This window comes from Spermophilus citellus, assembly GCF_964194105.1.
Source record: "Spermophilus citellus genome assembly, chromosome: 10".
Lineage (NCBI taxonomy): Eukaryota > Metazoa > Chordata > Mammalia > Rodentia > Sciuridae > Spermophilus > Spermophilus citellus.
Window position 1 is genome coordinate 71,493,430 of NC_138197.1, and position 26,772 is coordinate 71,520,201.

The 26,772-nt window shown below is 49.1% G+C and overlaps 1 protein-coding gene across 2 annotated transcripts; it reads left to right on the forward strand.

Moving 5' to 3' along the window:
- The first annotated feature begins 12,553 nt into the window (after window positions 1–12,553).
- Window positions 12,554–26,553, forward strand: ACVRL1 (activin A receptor like type 1). Of its 2 annotated transcripts, XM_081311724.1 has the most exons (10): window positions 12,554–12,947; window positions 19,035–19,103; window positions 19,636–19,887; window positions 20,064–20,275; window positions 20,482–20,581; window positions 20,913–21,059; window positions 21,356–21,631; window positions 22,445–22,642; window positions 25,070–25,200; window positions 26,219–26,553. In XM_081311724.1, exons 2-10 carry the CDS (start codon window positions 19,040–19,042, stop codon window positions 26,351–26,353), a joined length of 1,515 nt encoding a protein of 504 aa, XP_081167850.1. In that variant the 5' UTR covers window positions 12,554–12,947; window positions 19,035–19,039; the 3' UTR covers window positions 26,354–26,553. The 2 variants fall into 2 exon arrangements, with proteins under 2 accessions (XP_081167850.1, XP_081167851.1); XM_081311725.1 differs by lacking the exons at window positions 19,636–19,887; window positions 20,064–20,275; window positions 20,482–20,581 and having other exon boundaries at window positions 12,815–12,947.
- The last annotated feature ends 219 nt before the right edge of the window (window positions 26,554–26,772 follow it).

Below are 26,772 nucleotides of genomic sequence, written 5' to 3' on the forward strand. Positions count from 1 at the left end.
GCCAGGATAGGAGCAGGGAATTAGGCCTTTTTCTATGCTGCATTCTTGCCTAGAGATACTTCTGCCCCCCATCCACCTCTACCTAAGTCCTAAGTAAAATGTTTTCCAACCTATGTACAAAGTTGTTATAGCACTGTTTGTATAGCAGAGTAGAACTAACCTAAGTGTCCATCAATAGGGGTGCTAACATTTTGGGGGTGGATTACTATATTCTGTGAAATGCATTACGAAGCTAGAGTAAGGAAGTTCTTTATGTCCTGATATTGAAACAAACTGAATTTGGCCCCATTCTGAATTGGGAACAACTTTCTCCTTCTGAGAATGGAGACTGAAAGGCTGCCTCCCTGCCCCCTCCTTGGCCTGACAGATGCTAAGAAGCTGAGAGGCAAGACAGCTCCCTCCCCGGTCCTGTGTAGCACAGGCTAACAAAATCTATATATGTACATTTCCTGCCTTTTGTCTCACTTCCCTACTGCTACTGCTTCTCCTTTAAAGCTCTGTTCACGGTCAGGGATTTCAAAGATGTAACTTATGCCACAATACGTTTCTTCTATCTTCCTTTAAAACTAGCTTTGAATAAAATCTATCTTCCTATCAATTTGATTCCAAATATTTCTGGAGCTAGTTTCTTCCTCCCTGGGCAGGACTGATGCCATCCGGTCACAACATAAAGCTGTCTTCAAGATGAATTAAAGTGATAATAACTGAGAGGTGGAAAGGCATGGAGGTCATCCCACTATTTGTCAAAGTAAAATTTTCACCAATTTTATAAATATGACTAACACGCATACCTGTAATCCCAGCAGCTTGGGAGGCTGAGACAGGAGGATTGTGGGTTCAGAGTCAGACTCAGCGAGGTGCTAAGCAACTCAGGGAGACCCTGTCTCTACATAAAATACAAAATAGGGCTGGGGATGTGGCTCAGTGGTAAAGTACCTCTGGATTGAATCCCTAGTACCAGATAAACAAACAAATATAGAGTACCAAGATGTAGTTAACAACTTAATAAGCCAACCAGCAGGATGGATCAAAGAAAAAAATGAAAGACCATTACTGACAATCAGTGGAAGAAAATATGCTGGAATAAGATTGTAAAATTAGGCCAGGCATAGCGGCACACCCCTGTAATCCCAACTGCATGGGAGGCTAAAGCAGGAGGATTGTGAGTTCCAGGTCAGCTCAGGCAATTTAGTAAGACCCAGTCTCAAAATAAAAAGGGCTGGGGATGTAGCTCAGTAGTAGAATGACCCTTGGTTCAATCCCCAGTACAAAAAAAAAAAAAAAAAAGTCCTTCAAATGAAGTTTATTAGCCAATGATCTGAAATGAAATACCTTTATGGGGCACTTAGTAACTCAGGGGGGATTTGATTTGCAAACTTTGATTATTTCATTCTTAACACATTTGTTGCAGAAATATATTTGTTTGTATATTTATCATAATCCTAGCAATCATTTATAAGGTGCTTACTGTATGCATTAACATATTTACCTCTCCCTACAATCTTAAGGATTCCAACTTGGAGGATAGGAGGTACAGAGAAGTTAAATAATCGATCGAATCTCATAGCTGGAAGCCAGCAGAGATCAAGATTGAAACTGAGACCCACTGGCCCAGTTGTGGCCTCCACAAAGCTACCCCATATGCCCTCACTGGAAAAACTCTGGGAAGAAACACATTGTTTTCTCTGGGAAAGAACTGAACAGCTGCCCAAATGTGGGAGGGAAAATATTTATTGACTATCTTTTTTTTTCTTTGTTTACTTTGTTCTGGGTTTTTTGGGGGAACGGGAGGTACTGGGGATTGAACTCAGGGACACTCAACCACTGAGCCACATCCCCAGTCTTATTTTATATTTCATTTAGAGACAGGGTCTCACTGAGTTGCTTAGCACCTTGCTTTTAGGCTGGCTTTGAACTTGTGATCCTCCTACCTCAGCCTCCTGAGCTGCTGGGATTGCAGGTGTGCATCACTGCTCCCAGCATCATTGACTATCTTTGAATTTTTTGATTTGAAAAAAACAGAACTGTATTTTTTAGGCCAGTTTTAGATTTACAAAGAAGTTGTAAAGATAGTACACAGAGTCCCCTCGGTTTTCTCTTATTGATGTGAGTATAGTACATTTGTTGCAATGAACGAGCCAATATGAATACATTATCATTAACTGCAGTCCATATTTTATTCACACATTCTTAGTTCCTACCTAATGTCCCCGTTCTGTTCCAAGATCCTATCCAGGATGCCAGATGACATTTATGCATCACGTCTCCTTTGACTCCTTGATTGTGGCAGTTTCTTAGATTTGCGTTGTGGCTGAGAATCTTGGCAGCTTTGAGTAGTACTAGTCAGGTATTTTGTGATGGTTCCTCAACTGGAACTTTTCTGTTGTTTTCTTGTGATTGAACTGGGGTTATGGGTTTTTAGGAGGAAGACCAAAGACAGAGGTCAAGTTTTCATCATGTCACGTCAAGAGCACTTCCTGTGAACATGACCTGTGACTGTGGGTGTTGATCACCTGGCCGAGGTACTATTAGCAGGTTTCTTCTGAAAAACGTATTATTTTCTCCTGTTTCTATTCTGTACTCTTTGGAGGGAAGTCACTATAGGAAACCTACACTCAGAGAATGGGAGTTGTACTGCATCTCCTTGAGGATAGAGTATCAATGTGAATTATTTGGAAATCTTCTGCGTAGAGTATTTTGACTTTTTATTATAATTTTTTTTTTGGTACTGGGGATTGAACCAACCAAGATTGCTTAACCACTGAGCCATATCTTCAGCCTTTAAATTTTTTTTTTTTTTTTTGAGATAGTGTCTTGCTAAGTTACTTAGGGCCTTGCTAAGTTGCTGAGCCTGGCCTTGCACTTGTGATCTTCCTGCCTCAGCCTCCCATATTGGCATTTTAACCTTTTAACCATGTATTACTATATTTAGAAAAAATATTTTAATCTGATCTTTAATAGAAATACACACACACACACACTCACACACACACACACACACACACGTGAAAGTGACTAATATAGCAATATTTCTTCCAGGGGCTTTGATAGCAACTGTGGTGGGCCAGAATGAGCTCCAAGCTAACTTTACTATTTCCCACCTGACATTAAATTAGGCACTTATGTTTCTCTTGCTTCAGCTCTCCCATCCATTAAATGGAAAACACAGAGATGTTGGAAAAATATATTAGATAATATGGGGGAAAGGGTTTTGCAAACTGTAAAGTTTATCAAAAGAGGCCTTATTAGCTGGGCATGGTGGTTTTATGCCTGTAATCCCATTGGCTCAGGAGGCTGAGGCAGGAAGATCACAAGTTCAAAACCAGCCTTAGCAACTTATCGAGGCCCTAAACAACTCAGTGAGACTCTATCTCTAAATAAAATACAAAAAAAAAAAAAGGGCTGGGAATGTGGCTCAGGCTCAGTGGTTGAGTGCCCAAGTTCAATCCTCAGTACCAAAAAAAAAAAAAAAAAAAAAAAAAAGTGAGGGAGTTGTATGTAGGAAGGGCCCTGGGAATTGAGTGAGCTGCTTTGGGACCTCTGGGATGGAATTTGTTCCTTCCCACCCAGTGCTAAAATCACATTACCTGAAGGCAGACCTGGCACTAGGTACCCCAGGCAGGGGAAGAATAGCACAGTGGTGAAACGTTTCTGCCTGTGACCCTTGCAAGTTATTAAACCTGTCTAAGCCTCACAACTCTCAAGTATAGAATGAAGGTAAGAGTGACATGCTCACATAGGGCTGTTGTGAGAAACGAAAGAGATAATGTAGCACTTACCATCGTGCCTGGCCTTGTTAATATCACTTTTTTTTTTTTTTTTTTTTTGCATAGAAGTTGAATTGGGGCACTTAACCACTGAGCCACAGCCCCAGCCCTTTTAAAAATATTTTACTTAGGGCTGGGGCTGTAGCTCAGTGGCAGAATGCTTGCCTGGCATGCGTGAGGCACTGGGTTTGATCCTCAGCACCAAATACAAATAAATAAAATAAAGTCATTATGTCCATCTACAACTACAAAAAAAATTTAAAAAATATATTTTATTTAGAGACAGGGTCTCACTGAGTTACTTAGGGCCTTGCTAAGTTGCTGAGGCTGGCTTTGAACTTGCTATTCTCCTGCCTCAGCCTCCTGAGCCACTGGGATTATAGGTATGTACCACCATGCCTGGCCAATATCACTTTCTTATTTAATATTTATCCTCTTTCTATTGTTCAGTTGAGGAAACTGAGGTTATGAGGGCTAAGCGATAGGCGCAATGTCTCCTGTTGGTAAGTGGCAATATTGTGCTCAGAGCTCAAGTCTCTGAGACTCCAAAGCCTATGTTCATTCCAGTGCAGCACATGACCTCTGCCCACAGCTGAGCTTCCTCTGATTCTTTGAACCTCTCCCTCCTATCTCTCTCCTGCTCAAGGGTGACCCCAGCATCTACAGTGCTCCCTCTATTCCAACTGGGCTGGATCTGGGGCAGGAGGCAGTGGAGGGAGAAACCTTCCTACCTTGGTGAAGACCTGTCCTTCCAATCCCTGGCCATCTCCAGGACAACTGGAGTCCCAGGCTTTCCCTCCAACAACCCCTCAGGCCTACCCTATCTCTCTGATCCCCTAACAGCTCCTGACAGCTACCTCCAGTCCTTCCCAGAGCCCTTCAGGCTGATCAGAAGGGAGAGAAGACTCCAGGCCTGGACTTGCTCTGCCTGGACCTCCCAAAGCCTTTCCTCTGTTGTCCCAGTCCCCCCATCTCCATTCCAGCTCCTGTCCCTGTCAGCAGAAGCTGAGAAACCCATGACAAGGCCTGTAGCTGTGCAGAATGCAAGCCACAGGGAAATCTCCTGGCTACAGCCTTTGAAATGAAGCCATCCCGGCCCTGCCTCTCCCAGCCTCTGTTTTCTGGTTTATAACATCAAATGGCGATCATATATAATCACTATAATCACTACTGCTTTCTGGGTTGTTGTGAGGCCTAAAGAGTGAGGGCTGTAAGCACCAGCTGGCATCTGGTTAGACCTGGTAGGTAAGCAGCCGTCTAAGCAGCAGCCAGTGATAAAGCAGTCGAGGGAGTGGTACCATGGAGGAGGCTGGTGGATGTGCCCTTGGGATCCCCTGGCCTCCCCTGTGATTCTAGGATGTTATTATGGTGACCCTCAAAATGCAAAGACACAGCCAGGTACAGTGGTGCACACCTGTAATCCCTAAGCAACTGTAAGGCCCTAAGGAGGCTGAGGCAGGAGGATCACAAGTTCAAAGCCAGCCTCAGCAAAAGCAAGGTGCTAAGCAACTCAGTGAGACCCTGATGTGGCTCAGTGGTTGAGTGGCCCTGAGTTCAAACCCTGGTATTAAAAAAAAAAAAAAAAGAAAAGAAAAAAGAAAGAAAGAAAGACACATCCCAGACAGCCTTCTCAGCACTCCTACCCCAAGCACAATCACAGTCTGCTCCCCACCACTGGGGCACTGAGCACAAGCCAAAGTATTCCTTGCTGGGCCTGTATCCATCCCTGCCCAGGAAGATGGGGCTCTATTGGTGCGACCACAGGGTCAGCTGTCCTTACACATGTTGGTAACTCATTGGTCTGTGTTCCCTTTTCTCCACACTGGGGAACTCCAACAGGATTCCAGCCTCTCCAGCAGTCATATTTTCCAAATGATCCAATGCACCCATGCATCTTCCACACACCCAACAGGCCAGCCATGCCCCTGCCCATACTGTCTCCTCCTCAATCTCTTCCTTGCCCTGGCCTCTCAGGACCTTTGGCCTGTCAGGTCTTAGCTGTCTCCACTGAGGAAGCCACCTGGCCAGGGCTTATGCAGAGGTTTAGATCTGCTTACCTCTCTCCTTGCCCTCAGAGGGACTGAGGCTTTTCACTGTTAAGGAAGATACCCAGGCCTGAAGCTGAGGATTGAGAACAAGACCTGGTCTTCCCTCCACAGCCCCTGCCCCTACCAATTCCTGCTCGAGTTAGACAGACTGAAACCTCTATCATAGTCACACCCCAAATGCTATCTACAGATACCAACACACAGGCCCACTGGTCCCCAGATTCCCAGTAGCACATAAAGGGCCACATACTCAAGCACACACGAACACAGTTACACAGGTGCACAAACATGTAGAGGCACTGACCAAGAAAGACAGGGTTCCCTACTCCCTATGGTTCCAGGCCCATCATCTCTTCCCAACCCTCTCTGCCCTCAACACTGTGTGTCCAGCTCCATGCATTGCCTGGGTGATTACAGTTAGAGTTCCAAAGTCCCACTGACCATCTGGAGCAAGAGATTGGGAGGGTGCTGGAAAGGCCCAAGCCTTGGCCTTAAGTCTCCCTTTAGACCTGGTGTTTTTCTGGGAAGAGCCATGGTGCTTCTCAGAGAAGGAGAGAGGGGAGCAGGTCTAAACCCAATTCCTTTGTGCCCACTGTCACCATTCTTGGAGAGCGCTCTGCTCCCCATTCCCTGCATCTGTACCAATGCCCTGCACTTGGGGCAAAGGTCAGAGGCCTGTGATTTGGGGAGTCCTGGAGACAAAAACTGGCCTGAAGGCCCTCAGTCCCAGGGCCTCTGGTCCTGGGAAGGGCAGAGCCTGGGCACGGATGCTGGAGGGCGGGAAAGGGGCAGGATTTATGGCATTTCCCCTCCAGCTGGAAACAAAGGCAGATTCCTGTGTCCAGTATGAGCAATCCGGTCCCACCCACCCGAGTGGCTGGAGTCGAAGGAAATCCCGTTGGCCTCTGGCCTCACCCAGCCACTCAGCTGGCTCTTTAAAACAATCTCTTTCCCAGCCAGAACTGTTACCTCCTCTCAGATCCTGGGAACCCTCTCCTTGTCCAAACGCCAAGCCCTTTCCATTGGGGACAGCCACCCTAACTCCTCAAACTCTCTCTCCAGGCAATAAAGTTCCCCTTAGCACATGTCTCCCACTCCCTTGCCAGTCAACTCTGGCCTCTCTCACCCAAGTACAGGCCCAGCTCTTCTTTAGAGGGGGAAAGTTGAGATGCCTCTTAGAAGTTCTGTGCCACCAAAATGCTCAGCAAGGTCCTGGAGGCATCTGCTGTCATGAGTTTCACCTGAACATCCCCCAATAACAAGAGTGGCATCCCAGCAAATTGACAGATTTTTTTGTGGGGAGGGGGTACTGGGGATTGAATCCAGGGGTGCTTACCATTGAACCACATCCCCAACCCTTTTTATTTTATTTTTTTTAATTTTGAGACAGGGTCTTGCTAAGTTGCTGAGGGCCTTGCTATATTACTGAGGTGGGTCTCTCACTAGGATTAGAGGCATGTGCCATCATACCCTCTGGGCTTCCCTTCTTGCACCAAAATTGTAGCTTCAAGGAAGGGGTGGATGCCACTGTTCTTAATCAGTGAAGTGTCAGGAGATCCTGCCTAGTATTAATAGAATAGGAAGTAAGAATTTGGCTATATTACTTATACTTTCAAAATAATATTAAAACAATCAGTAATTAGAGGGAAAGCAATCTAAATGACCTAAATCCCAAAGTTTTTGAATAATGTCTGATGTTTTAAGATCTAGAGACAGCCCAGGAACACACATTGAGAGTTATGGAAGTGTCAGAGAAATGAACAGCTGAAACCTTGAGAGAAGGGTCTGGGGATGAGTACAATTACTTCTCATTTTATACTCTTTTGCAGAATATTATTATTTCACCCTGTGCTTATTTGGGTTCTATTTCAAAATGGCTGCCTTATACGTTACAGCCTCCCCAGTGGTTGATATTCATCTGTAGGATAACCCCTCAGGTAGCTACTAGAGGAGGTGATACTTATTACTTACTTTTGAGCAGCTGAGAACACAGGGGCTACTCTACCATCCCCAGCCTTGCCTCTGGCTCCTGACTCCCCATTTCTGTGCTATTTATCCTACCCAACAGCTTTGCTCTCTCTTCAAACCAACCAAAATGGCGAGTGTGAGTTTCACAGCTGGTGGGGGACTTTCTCACGTACCACATTCTCATTAGTCTGAGAATGTGGTAGAGAAGGAATTACCAACCCCTTCCCACAGGTATGGCAACCAGGGCTTGCATGTGGTGTTCCAGTTCCCAGTCTGGACTCTCCACTGACACTCTTCTTCCTCAGCAGCCAAACTGGTTGGTGGGCTGGAGTTTGAGAATTCAGGGTTCTGGGAAGCATGTGGGGAGGGGTGTTCCAGAACCAGGAGCACTGCTGGAGAGAAGGTGGCATTTGGAACCATGTTCCGAAGGATACTGGCATCACACAGGCACCTTGCAACCTCCAGCCTCCCCTGCTCTCATGTTCCAACCCTTCCTCAAGAGGCTCCATCCTGAGATGCATTATCCCAAGAGCCGAAGGTTGGGCAGGGAGGAGACAAATCCATCTACAGGAGATCTGGAAGAACTGGGAGGAAGAGGAAGGGGACTTGGCGGCTCAGAGTCTAGAAGTCTGGCCCATGTCTGCTAGCCTCTTCCTGAGGAGCTGGGCAGAGCCCTGGCTTCTCTCCCCTGCAAACATTGGTACCAACCCAAATGCCTGTTGACCTGAGTTATGAAAATAGAGCCTTACAGTCCAGGTAGTTTCCTGAATCTTTTTTTTTTAAATATATTTTTAACTATAGATGGACACAATATCTTCATTTATTTATTTTATGTGGTGCTGAGAATCGAACCCAGTGCCTCACACATACTAGGCAAGCGCTGTACCACTGAGCCAAAACCCCAGCCCAGTTTCCTGAATCTTAATGTCAAAGAGTATTACATACACCAGGAGGGACCTTCAGGATTCTCTAGTCTAAACCCCTTAGGGTACAGAGGAGGAAACAGGTTACAAGAAGTGATGCAGACCCAGAACCCAGGTGCCATGACCCAGAGTTACTCTTTTCAGGAGACTATGGTACTTTCTGTCCTGAGCTGAAGGACACTTGAAGGTCACTTCCTCTTCCTCTTTTTCCAGGCAAAACTCATTCAGCCTACCTCACTAAGAATCTCTCCTGGGTGTTGAATAGATGGATCAATTAAATTTACAGGTATCTGTTCTTTTCCCCTAGAGTTAGATCCACTGTTCTTCCTCCTCAGGCAGCCTGTTCTACTGGTTTTCTGTCTCACGTTTGAAAAATCCCTATATTGTCTAATCACATTCTCCCACTCTGCAATTTTTCTTCTTTTCCTTTTGCAATGTCGGATGTCAAGTCCAGGGCCTCACACATATTAGACAAGCCCTCTACCACCGAGCTACACCCTCAGCCTTCCAATCTACAGTATAAGTGGAGCAAAGCCCAGCTCACCCTTTTCTTCCTACTTAGCTGGTACAGAACCAACACACAATTTGTGGGATCCAGTGCAAAATGAAAAGTCTGGGCCCTTTGGACATTATTAAGAATATTATGGCCAGGTACAGTGGCATACACCTGCAATCTCAGTGACTCTGGAGACTTGCTGGCAAGAGGATGGCAAGTTTGAGACCAGCCTTGGTAACTTAGTGATACTGTCTCAAAATAAAAAATAAAGTGGGCTGGGGATATAGCTCAATTGGTAGAGTGCTTCCGGGCATGCACAAGGTCCTGGGTTTAATCCCCAGCACCACAAAAAATTTTAAAAAATAAAAAGTGTTGGGGATGTAGCTCAGTGGTAGAGCTCCTCTGAGTTCAACCCCCAGTACCATGCACACACAACAAAGAATATTATGAAGAATCTTGAGGGGCTGGGGATGTGGCTCAGCGGTAGCGTACTCGCCTGGCATGCGTGAGGCCCGGGTTCGATCCTCAGCACCACATACCAACAAAGATGTTGTGTCCGCCGAGAACTAAAAAATAAATATTAAAAAAATTCTCTCTCTCTCTCTCTCTCTCTCTCTCTCTCTCTAAAAAAAAAAATGTATTAAAAAAAAAAAGAATCTTGAGACAGAAATAACAGAGCATTAAACAAAGCATGTTTCCCCGAATGTCTGCATTGTTCACACACCTATGAGGCCAGCCCTGCCCTGGTCTGAAGAATAATGCGTGGCCAGGCATGGTGGCACCCGCCTATAATCCCAGTTGCTTGGGAATCTGAGGCAGGAGGATCACCAAGTTCAAAGCCAGCCTCCTCAACTTAGTGAGGTCCTAAGCAACTCAAGAAGACCCTCTCTCTCTCTCTCTCTCTCTCTCTCTCTCTCTCTCTCTCTATATATATATATATATATATATATATATTTTTTTTTTTTTTAAGAGCTGGGGATATGGCCCAGTGGTTAGGCACCCCTGGGTTCAATCCCCAGTACGAGAGAGAGAGAGAGAGAGAGAGAGAGAGAGAGAGAGAGAGAGAAATGCTTGGACTCCATACTTAAAGCTGGACCAGAAAGTATGGTCCATTTTCTTGCTTTCTTGCTTTCACACTGGACTCTGTGTCACCAGCCATCTGTAAAGAAGACTCTTGTTCCAGGTTCACCCACACTCTCTTCTCAGGACCTCCAGGCCTGTGTCAGGCACTGCTGGGAAATTCTGTGTATCTAAATCTCAATCGAAGTCCTGGGCTGTTTCCTCTTGTTCTGTCCTCACTGAATATGAGGAACAGCTGGTTCCTTTGAGCAATTAATTCTTGAAGACTTGGACACAGCCTGTAATTCCTTTTCCATGTCCTCATTGGCCTGAGGCTCCAGTGCTTTCTCCAACTCTTGTGTCCCTTCTCTGACACCTCCCCCAGGTTCTCTGTGTGCAGTGGGAGGCATGGGGTTTGCAAGAGCCCCCCCAGCAGCACCAGTCATGGTCCAGAGGGCTCAGTGCCCTGAGAAGATGGGGGAGATTTCAGCACCCATGAGCAGCACCCTTCCACACAGGGTCCTCTCTTCTTCCTCCCAAACCTACCCTACTACTTTTACCTGTTTCATAAACCCTGCCCACATAAAGTCTTCCATTCCCACTGAATCCCATCAGTGACTCTCAGCTCTTGACTGCCTTGATGATCTCCCACATTCATTTCCCCAAGCGGTCAGGCCTTGGACTTGGGCTATGGGTATCCCATGGAATCTTGGCCCAGAGCAGATATCCATGGGTTGGGGGAAGGAGAGGTTTACCAGAATTCAAAGCAGGGCAGAGAGGAGTGTGGGTGTAAAAGATGGTCACACACCACGCTCCCAGCTGTGTAGTAGTAGAGTGCCAAAGTGGCCACTATAATCTGAAAGAGCAGATAGCGTAATCCCATAGTACTTCCTATTGGCTGAAGGACACGGTTCTGTCCTGACACTGAAATTTGGGTGTGTCAGGGTTCTGGGAATTCATGAGGCTCACAAATTGTGAAGCAGCTGCAGGGTGGGGAATGGGGAGGCTTTCAGCAGAGGAAGTGAGGTCAGTCAACTATTGATGCCTGTCTGAGCCTTTGGCCATTGTCTCCCCCAGCCTCTATTCCTGTCAGTGTGTGGGGTGGTGTCACTGGCCCATCTTGCAGAATCCCCATGTTAGAGAAAGACACCTTAGAGGTCTGTCTACTCCTTCATTTTTCCACTGGGCACTGAGGCCACTTCCTCTCCAGCCTTTTCATATATATTAACTTATTTAACAAACTCCTTCATTGAGGGCCTACTTTGTGTGGGCTCAGCCAGCCAGCATCTTGGCTGTAGACTGAGATAAACATCATGTCCTTTGATTCTGCCTGCAACCAGAGGAGTCTGGCACTGTTTATTATGACCATTTAACAGATGAGGGGCTGAAGCATGGAGAAGTGTCCCTTGCCTAAGGTCATACAACTAACCTGGATTCCCAGTAGGTAGTCTGTTTGGATAACCAGGAAGCTAGGAATGAAATCTTGCCACAGATCACTCTCAGTGAGTGAAGCAAAGCGTGATAGGGTCTGCACTCGCAGAACATGTCAGGGCAGGAGAAAGTCCCTTGTTCTCTTGATCTCCATTCTGTTCCCCTCCCCAGCTGCCTGGTCTCAGCAGTGTGAGGCTCAGTTCCCTACCTCTAGAGTTCCATTTTGGCGGACTGGGGCTTTTCCTGGACGGGGAAAATCCAAGGCAGCTCCCAGTGTCTTCATTCTGGCCAACCCTGGTAGGGAGCGCGTCCTTGTAACCGCAATGCTGCGGACTGGAGGAGCTCAGACCACCCTCATCAGAGACTCAGAGCCGCCCTATTTGGGCCGCTTTACCCCAGTGTCTAAGACAGACGTGGGCGGCCGCGGAAAAGGGGAGGGGACAGGGTGTGTGTGAAGGGGCTGGAGGGAGGAGGTGAAAAGTTTTGGGCCGAGGGAGAAGTCCCAGAGGGCGGAGCCAAAATTTATTCGGACCCTGCGGGCCCCAAACTCTGCCCTCGCTCCTGTGACACTCCTAGACCCAGAACGGCTGGGTAAGGACAGGGTAACATCACTCCGCCTGCCACCCTTGCTCCTGTCCTTCCCTAGATGCCCCCCTTATGGACGCCAGATTCCAGGCTGCTCCCTCAGCGGCTTCGAGCGCCCCCACTCATCCCAGCCGTCACTCTGTGCCTCCTGTCTCAGCTCTGGCCCCCACGGCGCTGGGCCGGGACCCCCACGGGACCCCCACGGCGCAAGTCCAAGGCCCGCCCCCTCGGGGAGGCGGATGTGGGAGGCTGGGCGGGGGCGCTAGCCGGTGACCCGGAGCTGGGGGTGGCCGGGATCGCGGCCGCGCTGGGGTCTGGGAGCCGCGCGGGGGAGCAGCTGGTCCCGGGGCGCGGCTGGGGTCGAGCGGGCGGCCGGTCGGCGAGCTGGGCAATAGGAAACGGTTTATTAGGAGGGAGTGGTGGAGCCGGGCCAGGCAGGAAGACGCTGGAATAAGAAACATTTTTGCTCCAGCCCCCTTTCCAGTCCCGGGAGGCCGCCGCGCCAGCCGCGCGGAGCGAACCCCTGCCCGGCCCCAGCACGTCCGGGGCTGCGCCCGGACCCCGGGACCCGGGTCCCCACTCCAGTGCTTGCCGTGTGTCGGCGGCCGCCACCGGGGAGAGGAGGCGGCCCCCGCCCGCTCACGCTCGCGTGGTGCCGGCTGGCCCGAAGGTGAGTCCAGGGCGGCGGCCAGGATGCCAGACGGCGGCTTGACCCCCGCCCCAGTGAGCCCTTGCTTCAGTGATCTCTAAGACCTCTCGGAGAGGTCGCAGTAGGGCCAGTCCCAACTCAGGATGCGCTGTCTGCGTACATCTAAGACTGGAGGTGATATGGGGGCTGTCACTTCTCTCTTTTCCTATCCTCCCTCATCCATGAAGTGGGCAGAAGCGTTCTTGCTTTGCCTTTCACATGTCCCTCCAGGGCGCTGGGTTGACCAGGGAGGGTGTCCATTTTCATTGCTGTTGAGCCTCCTCTAGGAGCCACCTTCCTCGGACTAGCCTTTGAAGCTCTTGCTTGAGGTACCCGACACTTTTCACTCCTTCCCACAAGCCTCACTTCCAACCCTGGATGGTGGCATAATTCCCATACCGTGGCTTTCTTCCTTCAGGGTCCAGGTTTTCAGTCTGCCTGGACACTGAAATCTCTGAGGTTCCTGGATTGGCTGCCGGCTCCTTCTTTTCCTTTCCAAGGAGGGTCCATAATGGGCAGTAGCGCTCATCCTCTATTTATAGACAGCTTCTGGCTGAGTTAAGGTCTCTCCTCTCGGATCCTTCACTGTTTCAGTTGCCCAGTACCTGCCCTCTCACCTGTCCTCCCCTGTCATTGGGCTGTTAAAAGTAGCTATCATTTATTGAGTATTTACTATGCACACCTGTAGATATAGTTTGTCTCATTTAATCCTCTTCACATCCAACAGAAAAAGGATTAATTTATGCCCAACCTAATCAGGTTCAGATTTGAACAACTTGTCCAGTGCATCTTGAGTGGTTTAAATAGTAGGATTGGGGTTTTGGTAGCATTGATTAAGTGATTACTGTGTACTACTTAGTAATCTGCTAAATAACTTTACTACTTACACCTATGAAATAAACACTATCACTAGTCCCATTTTACATGAGGAGAAGCCTAACCCAGAAAGGCTAAATAACTTGCTCTAATCTTACAGCACTAAGTGTCAGAGGTGGGATTTGATCTCAGGTCCACATGATCCCAAGCCCTAACTTCTAGGCTATATAGTAGTCAGATTCCTTTATCTATAGTTTTGCTTTCCTGAGGTTTCAGTTACCTGCAGTCAACTGTGGTTTTAAAGTATTAAATGGAAACGTCCAGAAATAAACAATTCATAAATTTTAAATTGTACACTGTTCTGAGAAGAATGGTGAAATCTTGCATCATCCTAGTCCTTCCTCCCTGGGACATCATGCTATATAGACTGCCTGTCTATTAGTCACTTAGTAGCCATCTTGGTTGTCAGGTTGGCTGAGGAGGTTTTGCAGTGCTTGTGTTCAAGTAACCCTTATTTTACTTAGTAACCACCTCAAAGTGCAAGGGTAATGATGCTGACAGTGTGGATATGCCAAAAGAAGGTGTTAATTGCTTCCTTCAAGTGAAAAGGTGAAAGTAGAAATTTTATTACAGTATATTGTTACAATTGTTCTATTTTATTGTTGATGTTAATCTCTTTCTCTGCCTAATTTGTCAATTAGATTTTAGCATAGGTATGTACGTATAAGAAAAAACATGGTATATGTAGGGTTTGGTACTATCCATGTTTTCAGATATCCACTGAGGGTCTTGGAAAATATCTCCCTCAGATAAGCGGAGGTACCCTACTGTGCTGCCTCTACATTCTGCCTGAGACCCTAAAATCCAGGCTAGTTTTTGCTCTGTTGCACTTCTATGAGGGGCTAATAAAATGCTGTGAATGAATCGTAAGGGCAGCCTGATATGCACAGCCCAGTCTGGTCCTGTGCTGTCTAGGTCAGACATAATGAAGTGAGACTGAGGCAAGATGGTGGAGTTTGATGCCAGGCAGCACTGCTGTGCTGAGCCTTTCTGCTGATGGCAGTGAGTTTTATCAGTCCCTCAGATGCACTGAGGAGAAAAAAATTTAACAGCTACCTTCCAGCCACATTCTGGCTTACCCCACCTGAGACTCAAACACTAACTATACGCAGATGGGCAGCAATGCTGTCTTTGCAATTAAACTGGAAGGGTACCAGTTGATGACAATAGTGGAATATTTGTTAGCTGGGTCCCAGACCATCCTTTTCCTCCTTTGAGGGACTCACCTAATTCCAAACAGTTGGAGGAATAACAATGACCAAAACAGGATTTATTCTCAGCAATTTTTTTTAAAGAGAGAGAGTGAGAGAGAGAGAGAGAGAGAGAGAGAGAGAGAGAATTTTTTTTTAATATTTATTTTTTAGTTCTCGGCGGACACAACATCTTTGTTGGTATGTGGTGCTGAGGATCGAACCCGGGCCGCACGCATGCCAGGCGAGCGCGCTACTGCTTGAGCCACATCCCCAGCCCCTCAGCAATTTTTTTTAAATTGTTTTTTTTTTAGTTGTAGGTGGGCACAATACCTTTATTTATTTATTTTCATGCTGTGCTGAGAATTGAACACAGTACCTCACATGTTCTTGGCAAGCACTCTACCACTGTGCTACAACCCCAGCATAATTCTCAGCAATTTTTTTTTTGAGAGAGAGAAAGAGAGAGAATCTTTTTTTGTAGATGGACACAACACAATGCCTTTATTTTTATGTGGTGCTGAGAATCGAACTCGGGTCCCACCCGTGCTAAGCGAGCGCTGTACCGCTGAGCCACAATCCTAGCCCCTCTCAGCAATTTTTAAGTTTATCAAAACACATTTGGAGGGGCTGGAATTGTAGTTCAGTGGTGGAGCACTTGCCTAGCATGTGTGAGGCACTGTGTTTGATCCTCAGTACCACATAAAAATAATAAAATAAAGGTATTATGTCCATCTACAACTCATATATATATGTATCTTATTTACATAAGATACATATATTATTTATGTATGTATATATGTGAGAGACATTTAGAGCTGAGCATGATGGTGCACACCTGTAATCCCCGCTTTTTGAGGCAAGAGGTTAAAAAGTTGGAGGCCAGCCTGGGCAATTTAGTGAGACCCTGACTCAAAATAAAAAATTTAAAAAAGGACTGGAGATGTAGTTCAGCTGTAGACCATCCCTGGGTTCAATCTCCAGTACAAAAACCAAACCAACCACGTTTGGCTTACCATCCTGAGCCCCGGTTTCCTTGTTGGATTATTGTAAAGGATTAAATGAGATAAACCATTAAAGTTCAGTAGTTGGCATATAATTAGTACTCAGGGAAAGTTAACTATTATTATTTCATAGTGTTAAGCTACTGTTTCAACTTGGTTTAAGGTTTGTGTTTTTTGGCCAATAACAGTGATGCTTCTGTCTGTAGGAGATGTTTCATACAGTTTTGCTTAGAAGTTAAAGGATACTGCTAGGTCCCAGATGTCTGTGCTACAATCTGGTTCAAGGCAAATCATGGTGTGGGGGTGGGGTCAGTTCTGAGTTTGGCCTGGTGAGAATTCAAGACCCCTCCTGTACTTAACCTTACGTGGTGCTTAGTTAGGAATTGCACAGTCCCAGTTTTACCCTGTCGCATTCCCAGGATTAGACCAGAGGTGAGTTCTGCAAATGCTGCCAGCCCTTTGGTGCATGGCCAACAACCAGAGCAAACCCTTCATCCCCATCCTTGCTCCACAGTGTTACCAAGTCCCTGACTTTGTGTTGAAACTTGTCTGTTACTTCTGTTCCTGGAGTTGAGGAGGTCCCTGAGCAGGATTGAAATCCTTTCCCTTTGCCACCCATGCCCACTCACCCAGCAGGACTCTGCAGGGCAAATGGAAGCCTAGGAGCCAATCTTAACTTCCTGTTGGATACATTTCTCAAAGCATGGCACCCACACAAACTGATCAGAATTCCCTGGGAAACTTCTGAAAAATGTGTGTTTCTTGCTGGTCCCGGAAAGACTGAATCAGAATCTGGAGGGGGCAGGGCAGGTGCTGGGGGTGTCTTTCAGTGATAGAGTATTTGCCTAGCATTTGTCTAGCATTTGCCTAGCATGTGGGAGGCTCTGAGATCAATCCCCAGCACTGAGGAGAAAAAGAAAACAAATAGAATCTACAGTTGGGGTGAGACCAGAAAACATGCATCCCTAACTCACTGCAGGGGATGTCTAGTAGAGGAAGTGAGTGGGTGGATGGGTGGGCGGGGATGGTCCACAAGTGGAAGCTTAGGTAGAGGATCCTAGAATGAGGACAGATGCCATGTTTATTGTTGGCCACTTTTTTTCTTCCTGCCTCATTCTGTCTCCTCAGCAGCTTTCTGGGCAAAGGCTGCTAAGGATGGCTTCCTGGCATCCTTACCTACCCCAGTGGGCAGATTCATCTCATCTGGGGCTTTCTCTCCATCCAGCCACCAGTCCCACTGCAGAGGGCTTGCCAGAGTCCTGACTGCCTGGAGGGACAAAAGGGAAGAGGTCAGGCAGAGGCTGGGGACATAGCTGCAGCAGCCCAGGGCTCTGTTTCCTCCCCCAGCCCAGGCCTCTAGGACAGAGGAAGCCCAGGCAGGAAGGCCAGAGCTGCCACCAGCCAGAACCATGAAGCCCCCCACCCAGACATCCCACTTTCAGAGCCTCAGTGTCTTAAGTCTTCATTTGGCGCCATTTTTAGACCATGGACCTTCTGCAGCCTAGGTGGCCATATGCCCAGCCCTACAGCCTCATCATGTCAGGCTAAAGCTCCCTCATGTTAGCTGTGCTAACTTCAGAGCCAGTCCCTAGACATTCCTGAACATTCTTTGCCATTCAGAAAGTCCTTGTTGCTGTCTGACCAGCCTCAGCCCATACCTCCTGGTCTGAAGCTTTGAAAAGTGAAGAGTGGGGAGGCTTCTAAAGCACTAGTTTGCTTACGCTCTGAGTTGGGGACTTTTATAGATCAGAATTACTACCATTAACATTCTCCATCAAACTTCTGGAAAAGTCCAACCCCAGCCAGTCATGGAAGGTCAAATATTTAATGTCTAAATGTGTTTCACTTCCCCTCCCACATCTCTGGCCCTCCCCCACCCTTTCCCAGGACAAGGGACAAGAATTGGGCTGGGGAATGGCTCTCTTTTACTCTGCTGAGGTGGCAGAGAAGCTCCTTTATGCCTGGCATGACTCCACGCTGTCCAAGCTATGGCTGGTGGTTCAAGGGCTCAGACACGTGCTACCACGATTATATCAGAAAACAGTGGAATGAGCACTGGACTGGGAGTCTGGACACCTGGGATGAACTGCTACTGAGTCTTGACTGGCCCTGGACAAGCCTCCTTCCCTTTCTTTTTAAAGATTTTTTTAAAGTTATACATGGACATAATATCTTTATTTTGTTTATTTATTTTTATGTGGTGCTGAGGATTGAACACAGTAGTGCCTCACCCATTCAAGGCAAGCACTCTGCCTCTGAGCCCCAGCCCCAGCCTGCCTCTTTCCCTTTCTGAGCCTCAGTCCCTTCTTCTCTAAAACCAGGAGTTGGATTTTATGATTTCCAAGATGTCCTCCCAGAATTCTGTCATGTTTGTATCTCAGCCCCTAGACCCTGCAGCTACTCCAGCCTGCTATGACAATATGCCCTTAATTCCCTGCTATGCGTGACTCTGCTTGTTCTATCCAGACCTCAATCTAAACAATCTTGATTCCTGTTCCTGGCTCAGCAGGACCCTGAATGGCAGGAAGTGAAGACAGGAGCCTGTTTATGTTTGAGGCAGCCACAGTGGGGGTGGGGCAGGGGGTGGCACTGGGAAAGGGATGGGCAGGGGTGGAGGCTGGGAGGGGTGGGCAAGAGGCATTGGAAAGAAGGGGGGCTATTGAGGAGATGCTCTATTCTCCCCATCTCAAAGCCCTGTGCAGCCTCCCAGCCTGCCTCCAGTCTGAGCTCAGGGGCAGGGGAGCAGAGCTGGGTTCCCTCAAGCTCACAGATCACTTCAATATGGCTTTCCACCCTTTACCTCTCACAGGATGGTTTCCATGGGGAAGTGAACCAGGACTTCCCTTGCAGGCCCCGCCTCAAAGCCAGACGTAGTGGGGAGGTGGCCTCCCTGCCTCCCCCCAAAAAGCTTCCCAGTGATTTCCTCCTGCTAGGAAGGAGCTACAGTCAGCGGCTGTCACATTTTCTGCAGATCTTACCTCCTCTCTTACTCTCTCCAGGGACCATGACCTTGGGCCTCCCCAGAAGGGGCTTTCTGGTGCTGCTGATGGCTTTAGGCCTAACGCAGGGTGAGTATGAGGGGGCAGTTGGGAACAGGAGCCTGGATGGAGAAAGGGCTATCTGGTCTCTGCTCAGCCCAAATCTTGCAGTGGCTGAATCTGAAGAACTGGAGGGAAGGAAGGTGGGAGCTTGACTGGAGGGGGGGGGGGGTCAAAGAGGCTCCATTAGATTAAGCTCCTTGCTGCCCCAACCTTCCTTTGCTGTCCTCTTGCCACAAACCTGCAGGTTGGGGCTCTGTCAGACTCCAGGGTGGGAACCTCCATCTAGGGTGGAAGGTGGGGTATCGGTAGGGAGAGGCTGGAGCTGGACGAGGAGGCTTGACAATCACACAGCAGACAGAAGTCTGCTTCTCACAGTCTCATCTGTCCTTGATTAGGGTGAGGCTGTGAGTGAGGGATGATCAGAGGATGGGAGTAAGGAACTAAGGCCTCAAGGGATTTGTTTGGGGGATTAGAAGGGAGAGGAATGGAACAGAAATGGGTTTTGAGTTCACCTTGGGAGAGCTCTGCCCAGAGTGGCTGAACTTCCTGTGTCTCCCAGGTGACCCTGTGAAGCCCTCTCGGGGCCCGCTGGTGACCTGCACATGCAAGAACCCACACTGCAGTGGGCCTACCTGCGAGGGGGCCTGGTGCACAGTAGTGCTGGTCCGTGAGCAGGGCAGGCACCCCCAGGAACATCGAGGCTGTGGGAACCTGCACCAGGAGCTCTGCAGGGGACGCCCCACTGACTTTGTCAATCATTACTGCTGCTTCAGCCCCTTCTGTAACCGCAATGTGTCCCTGGTGCTGAATGGTATGTCCAGTGGCCCCAGCAACCCCTCTTCACCTTCTCAGACCCCCGCTTCCTCTCATGCTGTGGCCCATAAAGGGTCAGGGAGCAGGATGCTGGGATTTGACTGGCAGAGTGACCTGACCCAAGGTGGGGAAGTGGACTGGTGGAAGTTGGAACTCAATGTACCCTTCCACCAGCCACTAAACCTCCTCCGGAGCAGCCTGGAATAGATGGTCAGCTTCCTCTGATCCTGGGCCCCGTGCTGGCCTTGCTGGTCCTGGTGGCCTTGGGTGCTCTGGGCCTGTGGCATATCCGGCAGAGGCAAGAGAAACAGCGGGGCCTGCACAGCGACCTGGGCGAGTCCAGTCTCATCCTGAAGGCATCCGAGCAGGGAGATAGCATGTTGGGGGTATGGGCCTGGGGGAATTGGGATCCTGGGTGGAGGGTGGATTGCCAGGAGCCACAGAATTAGAAGGGGACACCTGGAGGTTAGAGCAGGCAGGGAGCTGGGCGAGTAAGGAACATGCAATGACAGCAGCAGGATGCAGGCTGAGGATAGAGAAGAGGGCCATGGCTGGTGCGAGCAGCCTCTCAGTGGCTTCTTGGTATCCCCAGGACTTCCTGGACAGTGACTGTACTACCGGCAGTGGCTCTGGGCTCCCCTTTCTGGTGCAGAGGACTGTGGCACGACAGGTTGCCCTGGTGGAGTGTGTGGGTGAGCAGTGGGTGAGCCCAGGGAACGGGGACTGAGTGCTTCCATAAGCCTGGAGGAGTGAGAGAACTCTTGACTTCCAGAGTCATAGTTGAGGCCAGGCCTGGGTCAGAAAAGAAATTCTGCTGGACGGAGCGGGCTGGAGATGGGCCAAGGCTAGGTTCTTCTGCAGGAATGGGGTTGGAACAAGAGGTGGTTGAGGGTAGCCTGCATTTGAGTTTAGATCTCAGAGGTTTTGCAGGTGGGGTTTGCATAGCATAAGATGGGGGGGGCTCTGCCCAGATTTTGTGTGCCCCGTGTGTGACCCTTCCCCTCCTCTCTGGCATTGGATCAGGAAAGGGACGCTATGGTGAGGTGTGGCGAGGCTTGTGGCATGGTGAGAGCGTCGCGGTCAAGATTTTCTCCTCAAGGGATGAACAGTCCTGGTTTCGGGAGACAGAAATCTACAACACTGTGTTGCTCAGACACGACAACATCCTAGGCAAGGGGGATGGGCACTGTTCCAGGCTTGGGGCTCTCATCCCCCTACACTTGTGGCTGGAGCCCAGAGACCTTCAGAGGTTAATCTAACCCTGAAATACTCCCAGCCCATCTTCAGCCCCAATCTCTGACTCCAGTTCAGGCTTATGATCTAAGTCTGATCAACCTACACCCCAGCCCCAGCTTTGCCCTGACCTAGCCCATTCCCTGCCTCCCAGCCCTACCCTGACCCTGACCAGTCCAGTCTCCCTCTTCCCCAGCCCCTTGTCTGAGCCATCCTGACTCTTCTGTGCACAGGCTTCATCGCCTCGGACATGACTTCCCGCAATTCAAGCACGCAGCTGTGGCTCATCACGCACTACCATGAGCACGGCTCCCTCTATGACTTTCTGCAGAGGCAAACGCTTGAGCCCCAGCTGGCCCTGAAGTTAGCTGTGTCCGCGGCCTGCGGCCTGGCGCACCTGCATGTGGAAATCTTTGGCACGCAGGGTAAACCGGCCATCGCCCACCGTGACCTCAAGAGTCGCAACGTGCTGGTCAAGAGCAACTTGCAATGCTGCATTGCCGACCTGGGTGAGCCGCCCGAGCAGGGGGCGGGCCCTTTGCCGGTGGGCGGGGTTCGCGCGCTCTGCCTCTGCTTTGCTTGTTTTGGTGGGTGTGGACTGCCATTGGCCCTTTAAAACTTGAAGAGGTGTAGTCTCATTTCACCTCCGCAAGAGGCCCCCACGGGTTCTCCTAACATTCTTTTCAAGCCCAGATTCCTTCCACCACCCACTCTGGCCCCAGGAGTTAGGGAAAAAAGGGACAGGGCACCAGGAACCAGGATTCTCTTCCTAGTTTCCCTGACTACATGGCTCCCCAGCACCGAACTTAAGGTGAAATGGGCATAATAAAGCCTGCTTTGCCTATTCACACTTGATAGGTTTTGGGGAACCTTGAGAGCGCTATGGAAGTAAAGGGTAGCCCGGCATGGTGGCTCACGCCTGTAATCCCAACGGCTAAGGAGGCAGAGGCAGGAGGATCGTGAGTTCAAAGCCAGCCTCAGCAACATCAAGTTGCTAAGCAACTCAGTGAGACCCTGTCTCTAAATGAAATACAAAAAAAAAAAAAGGGGGGGGGGCAGGGTTGAGTATGTAATTCAGTGTTTAAGTACTCCTGGGTTCAATCCTCAGTGCAAAAAAAAAAAAAAAAGTGTGTGTGGGGGGTAAGCTGGAAACTTTTCCTTCTAGACACTCTCTGTCTTCTAGCCCATCTCTGTGCAGGTCTCCCTTTGCTTATCCCTCATTGTTTCTTCCCATCCCCACCCGACCTGGACCCCAGCTTCTGCTGGCAGCCCTATGTATAGGCCAGCATGAATGGCAGGAGTAACATGCTTTGCACCCACAGGCCTGGCTGTGATGCATTCCCAGGGCAGCGACTACCTGGACATCGGCAATAACCCAAGAGTGGGCACCAAGCGGTACATGGCACCCGAGGTGCTGAATGAGCAGATCCGCACTGACTGCTTTGAGTCCTACAAGTGGACTGACATCTGGGCCTTTGGTCTAGTGCTGTGGGAAATTGCTCGACGAACCATTGTCAATGGTGGGTGAGGGCTCACTACACACAAGGGTGGGAAAGGCTGGTGGAGATGGGGGCTTTTTCTGCCATGGCTGATGCCCATGACCTGAGGGGCTTGTGGCTAGACCTGGCATCCCTTCACTGATACTCAGCAATGGTTCATCTGAGGGACCTTTTAAGTTTCATCTGAGTCTGTGAACCTGGCTATGAAATCCTGGGCTAGGGATAATAACAGAAATATTAATAGCAGCTAACATTTATTGAGCTTAAAAATGTGCTATATCCTCTACATGTATCAGCTTATTTAAATGTCCTGCATTGGCAGGGAGGTAGTAGTGCTTAGTGATTAAGGCATAAGCTTAAAATCAAATTGGCTGAGTTTAGTTCCAGATTTTGCCATGATCCTGGTTACTTAGCTTCTCTGTGCCTCAGTTTCCTCATTATGAAATAAGAATAAAAATAGCTTCTTAACCATTGAGATAATCCAAGGGAAGTATTGAGAACAATCTTTAAAGCTAAACATTAGTGGCTATCATTGTTGTGATAGGATAAGTGCCTAATATAGTATTACCCCTACTTCATATATGAGAAGACTGAGGCACAGAAGTGTAGCCAACCAGACAGCATCAGGATCTAAAACCAGGCAATCTGATTCTTGAGCCAGTGTTCTTTATTATTGGGACACTTAAACCTCTCTGGTTCTTGATTTCCTTAGCCACAAGAATGCAGGCCATCATAGTGTCTGCATTTACAATGGCATCATTAGTACTATGGCTTGCCAAAGGGGACTCAGATTAGTCAAGCTGGGAACAGGTAGAGGCACCTGCCTTCTGTGGCTCTGTGGTGGCTGCCCTCTGAGCCCTGGGGTAGATGGGCGATGAATGGTCATCTGGACTGGATGAATAGTCAGCTTTTGCAGAGGTGGCCAATGGCCAGGGATGCCAGGAGCCCTGACAGGTTGGGGACAATCTTCAGGACATGACTGGAGTTCTGCTCCCTAGGACAGGAATGTTCTTATTTCCTGAGCATCTGCCAGGAGCCAGCCCCTTGCCAGACTTCATCTGCCCTCAAAGATCATCCTGACAGCAGGGAGTATCCCTTTGGGAGACTCTCAAGAGGCTGAGATTCCTGGGCTCGAGCTGCCAGAGTGGGCTGTAAGAGGCTGGAGTTGAAAGAAGGGGGGCACTGGGACACAGCCAAGGCTTCCTGGACCAGGCTGCCGGCAGGAAAGGAAGGGCCAGGAGGAGGCAGCCTGTGGGCTGCTGAAGCAGAGGGGAAGCTCTGTCACCCCACACAGATTCCCAGCGCATTATCAACACTGTAATCTGGTGTCAGCCCCGGCACTGATTAAAGGCTCATTAGACACGCTTAGGCCTCTGCGCAACACTGATTAGGGGCAAGAGGCACAGGGGCGGCCTGGAAACCCGCCACAGGGAGAGCAGATGGTGAAGGCTTCACTGAGGTGGTGGCCTGTGTGGCTGTGGCCCCAGCCTGGGGACCTAGGAGCAGGATGGGGCTGCCTGCAATTTCACAGACACTGCTTTTAGAAAGCTCCCAAGGACCGTGGGCTTGGGATGATACCGGGCAGAGTGGGGGGCATTGCTGGCTGTGGGGATCAGTGGAGGCCTGTGCTTTTCCTGATGGAGGATAGATGTTATTTGGACCAAGGTAAAAATAATTTTCCCTTAGGAGAGGTGTTTTCTGCCCTTTCTTGTCCTTGTTGCCATCCTCAGCCAGTGATCAACCTGCTATCTCCTTTAAGTGGAGCATGGGGCTCAGGAGCCTGGGGTTTGAGGTTAGATATTTGGACTTAAGTCCTAGCTCTGTCACTTACAACCCATTGATCTTAGACAAGTTTCTTAAACTCTCTGGACTTCATTTCTTGGCTTATAAAGTGGAGCTAATAGTACCCCTTAGGGCTACTGTGAGGATTTGAGACAGAGCACTTGGGACAGTAGCTAGCACATAATAAGTGCTCAGTAAACCCTAGGTGTTATTATTATGGGGCATCAGAGTTAGTCAGGGCCAGGGAAGGAAAGAGAGGAATAACTGAAACAAGATGTAGCCTAGGAATCCAGCAAGATGAGCTTCAGTCTTGACTGCCATTACTAGCTGTGTAACCTGGGGCTCAACTTTTCTGAGCATTGGTTTCTTCATTTGTAACATGGGGGCATTAATAGTACCAACCTCACAGGACTGTCCTAAGAATTGACAGGATAATGCATATGAAATGTTTAGAGTACAATGTTTGACAAATGAGAAGTTCAAAACAAAGGCAGTAATTATTATTAATTATAAATATATTTATATTATAGTATCCCCCTCAGGGTGACATGACCAGGCAATTAGTTTCCAAGCCCCTAGGACAAAAGCTGAGCAAAGCTGTCCTCTGGGTGCTATTTGGCCTCCTTGAGGTCTCAAGTGATGGCCCAATCCCTCTTCAATCTCCAGGCATTGTGGAGGACTACAGGCCACCCTTCTATGATGTGGTGCCCAATGACCCCAGCTTTGAAGACATGAAGAAGGTGGTGTGTGTTGATCAGCAAACCCCCACCATCCCCAACCGGCTGGCTGCAGACCCGGTGAGGACTCTGCTGGGGCTGGGATGGCATGAGGTGGGGCTCACAGCTGGGATTTCTGGGCTCAGGAACTTGTGTTTGGAGCCTCTGCTCTTTGGGTAGTTTCTAGCTGTCTTGGGTACCCCCTCCACATCCCGGGCCTGTGGGCCCCCATCCTCCTAGAGCCCTCTGGTTAACCTAAGATTCTGAGAGCCTTCACTTTGCCTGTGAAAAGTCAGAGGATCTCTGCTATGACGTTTTTGTTGTTTGTCTTTGTTCTTTTTCTCAAAACATTTCACATACTCATACAAAGTCATGTACACTTTGTGTATAAACACATGTCGGCATGTATATGCTTCCAAACACTCTTAAACACATACACATGCACATCTGTGCCATGAGGACAAAGAGCATGCCTCTTTTGCTCTCTTTATATCCTATTACCTATACCAGTGCCTGGCAATAAAGGTCTAATAAATATTTGCTGAAAGAATTAATAAATGTATACATGTATTTGCACACATAGGCACACAAATTCCTATACAACATGCATAGCCATAAAAAGCCACGTGGATGCATTCCTGCAAATATACTCACTCTCAGGAACCAGAGGAGTGGGGCTGACCCTGAGCTTCCCTGGATTTGTTCCTCCCTGGACTTAGCGTTTTGGGGGCAGTACCCCGCCCAGACTTCCACTGTCCAGCCGTGGTTGATGGAGGAGCTGGGAGTTGGGCTGCAGGGGGGGTGACGTGGGAGCCCCGAGGTTTTCAGAGCTGCCTTCCCCGTAGGTCCTGGTAGAGGTGGGGCTGGGGTGAGGTGCTCCACAGACACTGTGGGCTCCTAATGACCGGAGTGCTCTCTCTCTTTCTGTCCTGCTACCTCCTTCCCCTTTCTCATGCTCCTGTCTCTTCCATTATCTCTCTCTTCCTGCCCCTTCTCTCCTGCTATGTCTCCCTCTTCTGAGCCATCTGCCTCATGGCCTCCTTTCCACCTTCCCTGTCTGTCCCTGCTCCCTCTCTTCTGCCTCTCTGCTGACCTCCAGGTCCTCTCGGGCCTGGCTCAGATGATGCGGGAGTGCTGGTACCCCACGCCCTCTGCCCGCCTCACCGCGCTGCGCATCAAGAAGACACTACAGAAACTCAGCCATGGTCCAGAGAAGCCCAAAGTGATTCACTAACCCAGGGTCGCTGGACTCGCTCTGCCTGCAGTGTGGGGTGGCAGGGGATTGTGGCCCATCTGGGCAGAGGTAGTGTGTGTGTGTGTGTGTGTGTGTGTGTGTTTGTGTTTGCGTGCGTGTGTGCATGCGCTGGGGAGGGGTGCCCCCCTCTAGGGCAGCTGTGCCTTCCCAGCTTGGCCCCCAGCCCATCCAGTCAAAAATACAGCTGGGCTGAAATCTGATCCCGCGCCGTCTGGCCTGCTCAAAGTGGCCGGCTCCCTGACGCCTGGCTCTCTCCCCATCCCACCCCCCATGCCAGGAGGGTGTACCCCCTACCACTCCCTGGGCAGGGATGCAAAAGAGGACAGCCTCACCAGGGAATCCCAGTCCCGGGCCCAGAGCCTGGGCCTATATTTCCCCTGCCCTTGATCAACCTCACT